The sequence below is a fragment of the Bacillus rossius genome, chromosome 5 (assembly GCF_032445375.1).
Source record: "Bacillus rossius redtenbacheri isolate Brsri chromosome 5, Brsri_v3, whole genome shotgun sequence".
In the NCBI taxonomy this organism is placed as follows: domain Eukaryota; kingdom Metazoa; phylum Arthropoda; class Insecta; order Phasmatodea; family Bacillidae; genus Bacillus; species Bacillus rossius.
This window is the reverse complement of record NC_086333.1, coordinates 51,496,130-51,511,793: the sequence shown is the minus strand read 5'-3', so window position 1 is coordinate 51,511,793 and position 15,664 is coordinate 51,496,130. Positions and strand designations below refer to the sequence as shown.

The 15,664-nt window shown below is 37.3% G+C and overlaps 1 protein-coding gene across 1 annotated transcript in view; it reads right to left on the bottom strand.

Annotated features, from left to right (window-relative positions):
- Positions 1-6,691: 6,691 nt before the first annotated feature.
- LOC134532263 (homeotic protein female sterile-like) overlaps positions 6,692-15,664 on the bottom strand; it is a 40,603-nt gene continuing 31,630 nt past the window's right edge. The window contains exons 6-7 of the mRNA XM_063368683.1: positions 8,490-8,607; positions 6,692-6,747 (exon numbers count right to left, since the gene is read on the bottom strand). Of these exons, the coding sequence (XP_063224753.1) occupies positions 6,692-6,747; positions 8,490-8,607 (174 nt within the window). The remainder of the gene's footprint in view (positions 6,748-8,489; positions 8,608-15,664) is intronic.

Below are 15,664 nucleotides of genomic sequence, written 5' to 3'. Positions count from 1 at the left end.
ATTCAGAAATATTTTTTTTGGGCATGACAATATGGTAATGGCGGGATAAAAAAAAGACTTCAAATACGTCGCAGCATGCCATCTCTTGACTAAACCTAACTCAATGGTTATAAACGTCACTTACAACCAAGTTGTAGAGTGAAAAAATAATTAAAAGATTTGCAGGCTTTTGCAGCCATTGTCTGAAGTTGCTTGGCTTCTGGGTTCTAGCCACGTCGAAGGCAAATATTTTACCGACCAGTAGGTAACTGCTACCCTGAAGAAGGTGACCGCAAGTTCAATCGAAACGCCAGTGAAATCTTCGTTTTCGACGCGGCTAGAAGCCAGAAGCTAAGAAACATTCTCACAAACTTACACAATGTTTGTTTTTAACTTTACAATATTTATACTTATCGTCAGAACCATGGGAGATGAAAAGGGAATATAAATATTGGATTAAAGTGTAAACGTCAAGACACTGACTTATTATTAATCACGTTCTATCATATTTAAGTAATCAGGTGGTTGATTCTCCAAGCGCTTGTAACAGGATAAACTCTACACCCTTGAAGTCTTTACACCATGCGATGTCGTGACTTGAGGCAAAGTAGAGTATCACAAAATTATTATTTTTTTGTACTTGGTAAATATATTTTTCTTAATTTATCTACCTGACGATACGATCCAACAAGAATCCCTCAGAAAAGTCTAATTATTTAATTTTGTTTATTTGCTGCCGGACAGTCATCCTTCGGGGCATCGGACTCTCAGAAATATATTCCCCCTCACCTTTCTAGCTATCTGTCTGTGTGTATAGGTGTGTACGTGAGTGTGAATATTATGTGTATCTTGAGTGTTTTGCTCTAATTTTTTCTTTCGTGGAACCGATTTCGATTAAATGTCATGGTTTTCAATAGCTAGCATTTTACTTGGGCCTTGAATAATCAATTCGAAATTAGCTCGTGAAGTAGGTATGCATCGCATCAAAAAATGTTACACAACAAAATAAATGTCCTATGATAATTCTATTTTAGAAAAGTACTTGATGTTAGCAACAGTTTGAACATTTCCCCCAATTTAATAAAAAAAATCATCTTATGTTAACTCTTCTAGCATTAATTTTCAATGAAATTCGGTACTAGACATTTTTTAAAAAGGTTTCTCATAAAACGAAGTTAGTGAATAATAGTTGCATAGCAATAGTTGTTTACTTAAGGCTCAAATAGTAAAATTTGAAATATTTATCGTATTAAAAATTTATACATCAAAATATTTGGATACTTACTAATTTATGAACATAACTTAATTACCGTGTCGTAGTTTGTAATAATATTCCTATAATTTATAAAAAATAACTTAAATACTCTGTCATAGATTGAAACCCTTTCCCTATTCTAATTAAATAATAAAGTAATATATTTTATAAATATATATTTTTTAATTGTATGAAGTTGGAAGTTTGATATATCACTACATAGTATAAAACTAAGTCGCTTCCCGCTGTCTGCCTGTCCCTATGTATGCTTAGATCTTTAAAACTACGCAACGGATTTTGATGCGTTTTTTTTTAATAGATAGAATGATTCAAGAGGAAGGTTCATATATATAATACATACATAATGTAGTATAGAAACACTGATAATTTTAGAGGTTTCTAATGTGATGTCGTAAATAAACACATTTTTTTTGCGCTTACATTGCAAACGCTGGCTGAACCCTACGAGATAGATCAAAATAATGTACTACAGTATTGTACACCTTATAAAGGTCTACAAAAAGTCCGCGATGTTATATGTCTATCTCTTAGGGATAACACACAATAACCATTTTTTTATCCTTTACTTTTTACGAGAAATAATAGCTTATTAACGAAGCGATTTTAAGCAATACAGCATTAGTCCTTATCCAATTAAGTACCTTAATAGCGGCTATATAATGTATATAATAGAGTGTAAAATACTCACCGGATGTGGTACCGGAGAAGATGTATTGATTCCCCGAACTCCTCTGATACCATCGGATTTACCGTTCCAATTTAAACGCCTACAATTTCCGGTAAAGATATATTTTGCAATGACCATTAATAAATCGCAGGGTAAAACTTTCAACGTTGCAGGCTTATATTTGAGCGTTGAGTGTTTTTCACATGGCCAATTATATATCGTTCTTTCAAGAGTAATCTCTAAAGAAAACATGCTTGTATTGTCTAATGACAAAAAGCTGTGAACGTTGTATATAAAGACATTCTGTAGTATATTTAGTATCAGCACTGCACCCGTGCGAAGCCGGGGCGGGTCGCTAGTCTTATAATAAAAACTGATTTAGGGTTTCAATAATTTCTCATATAGAAACTGAAGTACCCGGCGTTGCCCAGGCTGAACACATGGTGAAGGGGACTTTTTTTCGAAATAAGATGTAGACATTAATTTTCTTCTTAATTTGAACGTCAAGTGTGCAAAATTTTATGAAGAAATGCACCAAATTATTTAAGGGCAAGAAAATGAGTGTGCAAGGGAGGGAGGGTTTGGTGATCGGGCGAAAAGTAATGTTTCAATATCTCATGTATTCAGTTAAGTTCTTGTTAAAATCGGATGTAGATAATAGTGTTCTCATTTTTACGTCAAGTGTGCAAAATTTCATCTAGGAGGGTCAAAATACTAATTTAAGTGGTAGGAAAGAGTAATGGAAGTTGTTTTTCGTAATCTCTGTTTTTACGCTATCCTTTTTTTTTGTAACTCGCCGCTAGAAGACGCTGCAGCGCACAAACTTTTAAACCGTTCAACCGGTCTCCATGGGTAAACAGGAAATCATAGGTCATAGACATACAAACGGTAATTGTGTGTAATTTCTCTATGTCTATCACACTGTCATATGGCGCTATCAATTTTGCTTTAACTCGCGGACAATATATCACCCTGTGTACAGCCCGGGTAACGCCGAGTACTGCAGCTAGTGTGTGGGTGTGTGTGTGTGTGTATATGTATATATATATATGTATATATATATATATATATAGGACAGCAAGCAGCAGAAATGTTGGCCCTCACCGCGCGCTATCTCGATGTCAACTCCAGTGGCAGTTAAATTCGCGTGGCTGGATTTTGTGTCCTATCCCCTCCGAAAAAAAAAAAAAAAAAAAAAACCCGGCCCAGCAAAAATACAACCCTTTCCCACAGAGCCAACGCAAACCTGCCGTGGAGTTTTAACCGCACGCACAAGCACACAGTTCGTTTCGATAACGGTTGATTTGTTGGGTTCGAACCGATCGTCACCACGAAGCTATTTGAACTTTGATATCACCCAAGACTCGGCGCTTACCGGGCGAGTCAAAGTGTCGGGTGAGGGGGGGAGGGGGATAGCGGTGGCTGTCGAACAAGACATGATTGATAAGGCGCCGTTATCTCTGTAGAACAAACAGTGAGGCTGCCGGGGTAAGGTCGGCCGCCTCCATCGCGCAGTGGAAGAACGGCTGAAGAAACAATATCTACCTCTTCTTTTTAATTTTCTCTTTCGCTTTGCCAGCGCTCTCTTATTTTCACGTAAAAAGTTTTTTTTTTTATATAAATTTATTTATTTATTTTTAATTTTCGTTTTACGTCTCATCGACAATGAGGTCATAATTTTTTACAGGTCAGGGAATTGAGGAAGAAAACGGTCAAATGCAGTAGCGGACGCATAGAAAGGGGAAGAGGATATAGAAGACATATCCCCCCTCCCTTTTTTTCCACCGAAGTTAGAAAAATATCAAACTATCAGTGAAGGTAAGCTGTTACGAAACCTGAAATTTCAACTGCGTGAGAAGACGCGTCGCCTGCGGCAACTACTGTCTGTGTGTTTATGTCAATATTTATTTAATACACGTGTTCAAAATTTTTCTTTTATATCTCCCCTCTAACCCCATACCCACAACCGAGGAAAAAAAGACAGTATTCGCCACTGGTCCCACGGCATAATTTTTAGAAACCAACCCCAATACTTACCTGAAGTTTTTCTGGTAAGCCAAGAAGAACAGATATCAAGGTTGGATAAAATGTAATTTGAAACCAGGTCCTCTTTAAATGAGAGTCAAGCGTTTAACGTTCAATCACCTTGCAAGGTAGCTATAATGCAAAATAATATTTAACAAATATTGTATATATTTAAAAAAAAAGTTTGCAATATTTCCATGCCATAGTCTGAACTGACGTCATTTATTTTTCCACGTCAATTTTGAAAGACATAGTCTCCGACGTTTCGATCGATATTGCAGTCGCCATCATCAGATTAGCATTTTACCATAATGGTATACTTATACAAATATATATTTTTAAAAGAATGTTTCACATTCGGGAACTTCACTCTAAATTTGAATCATTGTTTTTAAATATCTGAAATTATAGTAACTAAAAATGATTATCAAGGATTTTTGCTGGCTGAAAAAAGAAGAGTGAAATTCATTAGGAATTCAGGCGTGTGGTAGTGGATGTCACTGCGAGCTAAATAAGTGGCACCTTCTCTCTGAGAAATCACAGAGCAATCCATTTACTGGCGTAAGCTGTATCAAATTCACTGATTCAATTGAAATCGTTATAACTTTTTTGGGAAAAAAAATTAAGATTTTTTTTTTATAAATTACAGCGTTCAAAAGCATTTTAAGATAATCTTTCTAAATGATGTCTGCTTTTATTTTTGTTGTTCTAGGAGGGTACTGAAAGTGTTGTGGCTTTCAGTCCGACCGCAAAGTTTCACAAGCGAGCGGCGAACTTGGAATGTGTTAGGGACTGATCGTGGTTCAGTGAAATCTTGGCTGCACTGGTAATCATATCACATTTAATTAATTTATTTATTTTTAACTCAGTTCCAAGCAACATTGTTACATGTTCTGGACAAAGTATCACCTACCTCAAATTTTACATTAGGCGCTCTTAGGTGTATTTCGTTCGCGTAATCTCACCAGGTACAGAGTAGGTACTTAGACTGTTGTCGCTCTCAGCCCACGCCGAACGTAGTACTTAGGTACAACATTTTTTTTTCTCTCCCATCACCTTCTGCGCCTGGCGACGTGTTATTATTTGTTTTAACGGTACGAGAGAGCTGTGGGTTGATAGCACCTTCGGCGTGGCCTACGTGATTGCTGGGCCAGAGGTCGCGCGCTCGCGTATGTCCGGTAAGAACACGGTATCGTATGAAAAGTATCGATACTTCACTCACGAGTAATCTCGCAGGGGAAAAAAAAACCAACAGTATCGTACTTATAGAAGTATCGAATGAAACGCATCGGTAACTCGCGATATCAATGCATTTTTTTCGTAGATAGTTATTTAGCGTTGATTTTTCATACCGAACAATAAATAACAAAACTTGTAAATTCTTGAAATTTTTGAATAAGGCAGAGTATATAAAATTATAAGTATTTGTAATAATATTATCAATACAGTATCACGTTTACCCGTAGAGATTCGTATTGCTTATAAAAAAAATAATTAAACGTGTGGTGAAGATTATTAATTAATCATAACTTGTTAAGGGCCCCGCCTACTTGGGCACACACATTTACGGGGCGCTGAGCTTCAGAAAAGAAAACCACGCTATTTGAAAACTTATCAAGATATTCGACTGGGGTCTGTTTACAAATATCATTAAAAATACGCTGAGGACGGATGAGAAGCTCTGTTTTGGTATGTTGTTTTTTAACTGTAGTTTCAGATGAATGAAAATGGCTAGCACGCGTGTTTCAGAATACCTTGAGGCGCGAATCACATGGTACAGATTCTTTAAATCACTCAAGGGACTTGCATTACACATTTATCTTCATTTATTTATGGTTACCGCTAGAATCTTATAGTTGCCCTATGCACGACAAGAAGACTGCGCGTCAGTTCAGAACCCTGCGCTTAGAGGCGATGATGTGCTAGAAGCACCAGCGAGCGTCGCACTTATAACCCCGCCTCACTAACACAAATACACCCATGACTAAACGGGTCCCTCAGTCACACTGCAAAATCTGTGCACTGAGAGCAAGTATTGAGTCAACTGAACGATCATTTTATTAATGCCAAACACTTTTTTTGTTATAATGCCAAAACAAGTAATGGTAATCCATATTGATATGGCAAACAACGTAATTATTTATGGAACCAAATATAAAACTAAAACGAAGATAGGTATAAGTATTTATTTAGGCAACAAAATATCCGATCAAACTAAATACCGGGGTTGAATTTACACTTCATTGTTTTCAGTTTGGCAAGCTATCTTAAATAAAATATTTGTTACTTTAAACCGTTTTATACATTTATACTATGTATAGTATTACCAATTACAGGTCTTATAATTTTTAAACCTACAACTTTAATCCTACTTTTAATGTGTTACATAGTTGCGTTTTGTTTCTAGTTAGACATTAACTAAGTATGTGAAGGAGAAAAAAATTTAGATAGTTGAATTCATATGGATACGAATTATTTACTGACACGGAACTGAAGGTGGTTTCAATTTGTATGTATTTGCTACAGTATCTTTCTTATACCTATATAAATGGGCAACCACTAAATAATCTAAATTAGATGCAATTAAATGCAGTCGGCTTATAAATGAGTAGCAGTAAATATGTTACCACCGTATTAGTCTAGCCCGTAGGCGGGCACAATTTGCTTTGTATTGTTTTTTCTCCCACACGTGTAGAGCTCCTTTTTTTCGAGATGTTTTGTACTTGCAATTTAATGGATGACTTTCAATGGGACGGAGCCAAGAAGTTCGAGTAACGGCCGGTTGAAGCGCCACTTTCAACTGTGGGACACAGAAGGTAAACAAACAGCCACTGATAATGGAATAAGCTATGTTGAAAGAGTTTTCGCGGACCAAGTCGTTATTAATTTATTTGAATTTATTTGAAGTAAGTTTAGGATTTCGCTTTGTCAAGGACTTGGGAAACAAGACGCTTAAAAAAAAGTAAAGTTTTCATCTTTCAGGAATTACAATGATGTGTGGATAGCGACACAGGTAAGGGCGTGTTTGTGAAAGCCTATTGCTATCCACAGTCAAGAAAAGGAAAAGGCCGAATTTATTTATTTTCTTGGAGAGGAAAACCCTGATGGTTTTGAAATACCTCAAGCATACGATGCGTTAAAGCAGGGCACATAGATTTGATTTACATTTTGTGTGGAAATGTTGCAGTGTTTGTGTTGATTATATGGAAATTGTTGGCTTATTACTAAACCCGTATGCCTTCTACATGAAGTTAGCTCTGATAACTCAAAAATGTTGCCTTCTATAATTTAGTTTACTGAGAAGCGCATTTTTTTTTACAAAATTTAGATATTTTTACCCCTTGTCCATTGTGAATTTGCAGGCACTTGGATAATTTGATAAGGTAATTCAAGAGAGTCACGACCTTTCCATTGAAAAATATATATGTAAGAAGGAACTTTTTTTATAATTTTCTTTGATTTCCCCCAGAAAACAAGATTCGAAATTCCTAGTGGATTCTGAAATACTAAATGTGTTTGAGGGCATTAAAGTCCAGGGAAATGGTGAGGTAAAAAACTTAAAATATCGAAAAATAATACAATAATTATAATGGTTGTAACATTGAATTCAGAAATACCATTTTCCCACTTATCTATAGTTTTACGGAAATGCCGCTACCCTCCATATTTACAACTCCTAGGCCGCCGCTGCATGTGTCGACGTTTACAATTTTCACGATGTAGCTGTGTTTTCCTAGGGCTTATGCACTGTATAATTATGGGATATAGATAAATAATACGTTCAAACTTTGCAAACTTATTTGCTGCACTGGTTTTGTTTATTACCGAGTTTTGTTGTATATAATTAGATAGTAGGCACAGACGCGACTGTGCGAATGTGGCAGGTCTTTTTATGTTGTCCGTATAAACTACGGTTTAAATCTTACATATGTTTATTTTTAATTGATCTAAACGTTAATATCCCGTAAAAGACATGACACTGTCTTAGCGCTGTTTATCGACTTTGATAAATTTTTTTTTTGTGTGTGTGATGAATTGAGACTATACAAATTTAAACCCATTTTTAACCGTGAGTCGAACCCAGAGCCCCTTACTCAGAAAGCCGGTGTGCATCGTACTGCACCACCGAGATCAGCTTCAAGCGTATTTATGTATATCGTGGGAGAATAAATCACATTTTCCAATTAGGACGGTATTACGATGTTCGATTAAGGTAGCGAATAAGCTCTGCCTGGTTGGGATACAACCGTAACCCAACTCGCGGGCCGTATTCCAGAACGTGTTCAAACCGAATAAAAAAACAAATTACCGTGTACGTCGTACGTCCCCCCCTTCTTTGTAGGTTAATTTTTCGTTCGTGTGGGTATCATAAGCAAAATGAAATGTTTATTGGTTTAGGCCGAGACATTAAGAAATACTCTGTTTTTTTTTTTTACTCCGACCGTGAAGTTCCACGAGCAAATTTCGGATATGTTCGGAGACTGATCGGAGTTCGGTGAACCGTTGTATTTAGGCTTCCCACAGTGAGCAGGGTAAGCTTGCCTTGCGACTTGCCTCCTCCGCCCAGAGGGCTGCCGCCCGACGAAGGCATGGACGGGTTCTTGGGCTTCCGCTTCCGCGTCTGGATGCCGTCCTTCTTCATGCTCAGCGGTCGGTTCACCTGCGGGGCACAAACCAAGTCAGACGCCGCACGAGGCTCGGATAAAACACACAGGTGAAATGTGGAGATGAGGTTTCAGGAGCCACAAGACGCCATATTGGTTTCAAACCTTTTTCAGACCATTGAATATGAGAAGCATTCATTTCACAGACGAGAGAGCCACACCCGAAGTTCCCAGAAGTTCATGCTTGCTTTTTTGATTTTTGATTTCACAGTATCTTTAATGTAGCTATCCTAACCAAATCAACCGTTCACAATGTTTTAAAGTATTTATACTGTAGCTAACCTAACCTAATTGACCATTAGTTATCATGAATTACAATGAACAAAAACAACCGTCTGTGAAAAGAAGGCTTCCCATTGAAAATAGCTAATGAAATGTAGAGATGAGATTAAAGGAAAGACGCCATCTTGGTTTCAAACCTTTTTTAGGCCATTAAAAACAGCTTAAAGAAATGTAGAAATGAGATTTCAGAAGCCCAAAGACGCCATCGGGTTTCAACAATTTTTCAAGTCATTGAAATAAATTAATGAAATATGAGATTTCAAGAGCCCGAAACACGCCATTTTGTTTTTAATTATTTTCGTGCGATTTTAATATCGTAGCCCTAAATTTTGAAAATTGGTCTTCGATTAAGCATAGAAAAAAATTGACGTTAATAGTGACTGGCTACTACTTATAGGTTCCCCTATGAAATAATTGTTTTCAGTATGTAATTGATTTATATGAATGAGTAGACCTGTAATTTTACTAGCAAAAGAAACTACAACATGGCTTTGGGAAAAAAATATATTAATGTGTGATCTCTTCCTTAACGAAGGAAAATTTTCAATATTAAATGGTTATGGTCTGAATAACTGTTGAAACCAATATGTTGTATTCCGGTTCCTTTCTCTCCCTATAAGCTCAGTATCAAACACAGAATCTGGTTACTTCCTTTTACTGTCATTTAAATTATTTGAAGAATCTTCCTATAAATTTACTACGATATTTCTATTGCATTTTATGTTTCGTTTCAATATAATCTAACAGCGGTGTTCATAATAATGATCACACAAGTGTTCATAATCATGATCATTAAAGTGGTCATAATTATTACATTTCACAGATCGGGGAAAAAAAAAAACATGTGATGGAGTCTTTCAGTACTCGCCAGAGATTTGTAACATCCACCTTCGGTAACGAGCAAATTCATTTGTTCTCACATTGCAAATACACTTTTAGACAGGGTGCAATGTGAGATATGAGGTGGGGTCAATGACCGACCACCCCTGACACCACGGTAGCCATCTTGGATAACCTTGACCTTTACCCCGGGCGCCATTTTGAATTCCGCCCTTTGGTTTTCTAGTACTTTCCGCCATCTTGAATTACGCAATTTTGTCATCGAGCACCCCAAACCCCGAACATTGCAGTTTTCGTTACGGCAGCCTTCTAGAATTCTAATAACCATGTCCGCCATCTGGGATCTGATTTCTCAGTATTTTTGGCTGCTGGAGGCCACCATCTTGGATGTTGTTCACGGCTGAGATCTTGAATTTTTTTTCCATTCTGCTGGAGACCGCCATCTTGGATTTCATCATCTTTGTTTCTTATGTTTGTTCCTAGAGAGCACCAGCATTGCTCTGCCTCATGCACACAAGGTCAATGTTCCATTACCTGCTAATGTTGTTATGGTCCTTATAGACACAATATTTTTTTAACTAACAAAATGCATTGGAAGTGCTGTGATTTGAACCATGTCAGCTCGTACTTCTGGGTTGGAAAACATACATGGCCATCGAGATATTTACCAGATTGAGAATTAATTAAGTTTTACACAATAACATACATTCGGACTTCTATATTTTTTTTTAATTTGAAGGAATAATAGCATCACCTGTTTGATACCAAACAGCCATATTTTTTTCCCAATAATTGCTACCAGGGGCGCTAATTAACACACATCGCCTTCTAGAGGGCGTCGCCTCCATCTTTTTTTAAGTAATCTATACCAGGAGCGCTAGCATATACAACATTTTACAGATTGCGTTTCCGCCATATTAGTTTAATTTTTGTCCGCAGGAATTTTTGCAGGAATCATTTATTACTGTGACATCCACCATCTTGTCGGCCGTCTAGGCCATCATCTTGAAATTCTGTACATTTTAAGCTGGAAATTCGGGAAAAAAATTTTAAAATTAACCAAGAAGATTACTTGTAAATTTACTGATTGATTCTATCACAAAAAGTGCTTGGTTCGATCCTTGATAGTACGGAAAATGTGTTTAATTTAAATTACATAAAAATGACAGGCTTGAGAAATAAAACAACAAAAGTACAAAAAAATATTTATTACATAATTTATACTACAAGCACAAGAACACAAATCACTAGCGTTTATCGACACATAAAGTCTTCTTCGAGTACGAAATGAATCATTTACATGTCTTGACATGTAATTTTATTCTATCAGGTCGATTAATTGGTACACCACATTTTTCACGCAGAGGAGAATTTTAGATTTAATTAAAAGTACAGTGATGTATTTCATGTCATTTTTGCACTGGAAATATTTTCTAATGCTGTGTCACAGAATATACAGTTGGATTCCGATGAATGTTTAATCAACCTTTTGCAAAAACCACGTGTGCTTTTCAAAGTTTCTGTAGCATATAAACTGTCAACGGCTCGCTCTTCTGTCCGCCTTTTTGCGCTTAATTCACACACTAACCCACATTACGACGCAGTACAGTCCCCAATTATCGCTCGTCGCACCCGACTGGCTCACCAGGCCTTCTCTTCTCGCAGGTATCACCCGTGGGGGAGACTCTCTCCGCTGCTCCGCTCGTCGCTCTTCACTCGGTATTCTCGTGGAGGCCGGCGTCTCTGCTTTTATACTCTTGTCAGACTGTCTGGAACCGACTGAGCGGTTGGAAGTGTCGCATCACCTTGGGCCGACCCGATGCCCGAAAAGTCCAGAAAGGCGGTGTTTATTCGCGCCACTCCATGCGGCGGCCTCGGGGAAACCCGCAGAATTCCCAGGCCGCTAAAAAGGGTCCTTGACAGTAACCAGTAGCGTGACGGTGCGATGGGAAGTGAAGGGGGGAGGGGGACAGCGAGGATCATTGTAATCCGGCCAGGCACGCGTGGCATGCCTTATTACGTCAGTGGACGGCTCGTGACTTCAGTGGCCGAGTGTGGCTGCCAGCCAGCTACGAACATAGCGCACGTCGTTGTCCTGTCTGCGTTCGCAACTATATATTCTGTAAAAAAAATTAAAAACTGGAAAAAAAAAAAGATACAAAACTTCTTATCCGCTTGCAGCGTATACTTAAATATTTTTTGTAAACAGACTCCTTTCGGATATTTTGAGCAGTTTTCAAATTGCGCGGTGATATCTGAAGCTGGTGCACCCCGCGTGGTAGGCGGGCTCCCTAAGTGTGTTAAAATCAACTGTCACGTATCAGACGCAGTAGCTCGTCATCCGATATCCTATCTTAACAAATAGGAACTTGATTACGGATACCATACCTGCTTCCAGTATCTGGCGGTTGCCAAGCAGGTGGGTTGATTGTGGCTATCTGCAGGTGTTCGTCAAACCGCACAGATATTAGAGAAAATTTCGATAAAACGAGCTCGCAGCATATCAGAAGGATGATGATTTTGCCCTGCAGTCCGTCCCGCGGTGCGCGACAGTCCACGCCGACGAAGCAAGCACGGGGAATTCAGCGGTGATACCTCGACGTAGCAAAGGGCAGTGCTTTTGTGCGTATGGCGTGTTTTTAAAGGCCGAAAATTCCCTTCTGTGTTTACTATACGTGGAAAAACTACGATCAAGAGAAAATAACACTCCAGCGCATGCAATATTGCTTATTACCTACATTACACACGTGCATACTAAAAGTCAATGTAAAACAGCTTTTTAAACAAGCCTTTTCAAATAAATTTTTACGTGTTTTGTTTCGTGCGAATGATCTAGAAAGTGTGTAGGTAATGCTGAACTGAGCGTATCATCAAGTATGTGAAAATAAAAGTGACAATAATATTGAAACGATTAATCAAAAGCGTGAACTGTAGATGGAAAAGATCGGGGAAAAAATTGTCAGATTTATTATGTTATTGTCATAAACGTACGACGTGTCAACGGTGTCAAAATATAAATAACGCCGTATCTGGTAATTGTTTTATATTATTTTAAACACGTTTAAAATTGTGGATTTTTTTGAGTGCCTTCACAAAATAAATAAGGTATATAATATATTGTATACTTCTTGCATAGCTAGCCAGAGTTATGTTTTTATATATTTTTTTGTGCGATACATATAAGGAGACTATATCACAGAACTGAAAATTATTTTTAACGACATTATCCATGTTCACATCATGATGATGTATTAATTTCTCTCAGAAAAATGTAGGCTTTCAAATTCTCAAAATTTTGAGGATTTCGAAAGGCTAGGCAAAATGTTTGTATAAATCATAACTATGTCATGAAATAGGCAGTCATTACCTTTAAAACTAAAATTCTTCAACTCTGTAGTACACTAATTTATATATTTTTACCAATACTGCACAAAAACATTATAAATGGAAGTTTGATAGGTAATTATTCAAAACGTTTGTTTTTGTGAAAATCAAGCCATCATAATTTTGACTACTTTAATAGTGTTTAGATGAAATATAAATAATGACCTCGTGTGGTAGAAACCTCAAACTACACAATGTAGTAAGCACCAAGGTACAAACTACGAAGGTCTGTTTGAAGTTAGTCTAGGAAGACCCAAGTTTTAATTGATTTAAGAGGGAACAACAATAAAGGCGGAGAGTTCCAAGCAAGATGCCAACAGTTTTATGTTATAAAAATAATTATGGTTTATCATTGAAAATTCGACGCGTTAAGGTATTTTACATTATTAAATTGAATACCGGAAGTTGACTAAGATTGGGTTCAAATGTTTCGCATGTGAAATCAATGGGCGTTTCGAATTTGATTCAAATTCGATTAATGTCTGTAACTGTAACAAACTATCAGAATGTACATTAATGTGTGCTCTCTGCCTTAATAAATGCTAATAAATAAATTTATATGGTCTTACAACTTTATAATCTAAAATAAAATACTCTTGTTTCTATATCTGCCCCTTAAATTCAGCTACCAAGGAACTAGTTAATCTATTTGATGAATTTGAGATACTGCACCGTTACAAATTACATGTCATTTACGGACTTTTCAATGAATACTGCATCTCAAACAACGAAGAGTTATTTGTACATCCAGTTAATTTTATCGTCGTGGTAACTACGTCGGACTCACTGCCAAGTTATTTCTTCCGTTGTAAACACAATAAACAGCACGTAGAATGAAGAAGGTAGTTTAACTTTTAGGCTTAAGAAATTTATTTTAAGATTTAGAAACCAAATTTATTTTCTCGTGAGCTCACACTGTTAGAAATTACAGTAAATTTACAGATTTTTCAACGAAGAATTTAACTCAAATAAGCGAAGACATCTGCATAATTTCAAATAACTTCATCTTCGTGGAAACTACGCCGTATTTCGACTTCCAAGTCGCATATTTCGTTCTAAACAAAGGTGGACAAAGGAAGAGTGTTCCTACTGTAGACGTAACCAGTTTTCGAAAGTTGTGTTAATACGCCAAGAATATTCTTTTGGATTCACTTCCAAAGTAAGCGAACTCAGTTGCCGTAAACTTACGAAGATAGCCGTAAATTTACGAAGATACCTGGATAATGTGTAACCAGCTTTCTTCGTAATCTGGAGGTGAAACATTGTTAATAGTGCATGTTCAAGATCAGCAAACTGTGTTCCTGTGAAATTACGAAGACATCCGTTAATTTACGAAGATCCCTTGGGTAATTAAAAACCAGTAAAATCGCGTGAAATATTTTTAACAGTGTGTAGAACATAAAAAAACTGATTTCCCTCCCCCCCCTCCAATACTCTTGGCCAAGCACTGAGAAGGAACTCCGCTGCCCGCTTCTTTAGCATGGCCAAAGGGGAGACGGTGACGCTACCAGGTGGTGATCGATAATCTGTCGGCAACCAATATTGATCACGTGCAGATTGAAGCCATTAGAGCGTGTTTGCGGTGAGTCACCGAGTTTTTTAATGCCGCCAGACAAGGCTGAGCCGCGCGATAAACACGACACGGTCTCTAATGACGTGGATGTCGAAAGGACGTTATGACTCGGTGCCCACGCGCCGGTTGCCCTGTCCCTACTGTTAATTAAAGGAACCTTCCTGTAAATTTATTTCGTTAGCTCTCTTGCATTTAGCTCTCGGGTAACCAATTTTCCCACGAGATATTTACTTGGAAGTTATTTTAGCGGATAAAATTAAATACTTGCACGTGATTTTATTATTTTTTTATCGCAATTGAGACAGTAAAATACATCCATAAAAGAATGTCCCTGTTCTACATTTAAATAGTATCAACTGTAAGTGTTGTAGTGTGTTGGTTCAAGGCCATAATTAAAGAATAACTCAGTTTTAGATAAGCGCATGCACGAGTACTGCTTTGTTGTTTTCTCGCTTGTAGCGCCACCTACGCAAAATGGCGACTCCTGAGCGCAAAGCGTTTTTTTTGCAGTTCGCAAGCACATTAACGCCGCGAATATCAGATCCATAACCAAGCATGCCATTCGCAGTTACGACTAAAGACTTGTTTTCCATTACCAAGGCATAGCCTAAAACAAAACAAAAAAATAAATAAACAGAAAGAGGAGCAGTCCACATAAAAAATATTTGCAAGAAGAAAAGAAACAACGGGAACAAAAGAAAGCACAAAATGAGGGCACCTAAACCTACTACTTTTCCCACAAAAACTGTCAAAAAATCCAAAACTAAAATTAAGAAACACGCCATAACTTATGATGATATGGATGACGAACCTGAATGCCTTTACTGCGGGGAAGTTTGGTTTAAGTTAATACATTAAGATGGCTGGATAAAGTGTTCTATGTGTAAACGATGGGCTCATGAAGCATGCTCGGGTTGTGATGACGATGATGATGACTTTATTTGTGAATTTTGTTCATAAGAATATGTTTGTGT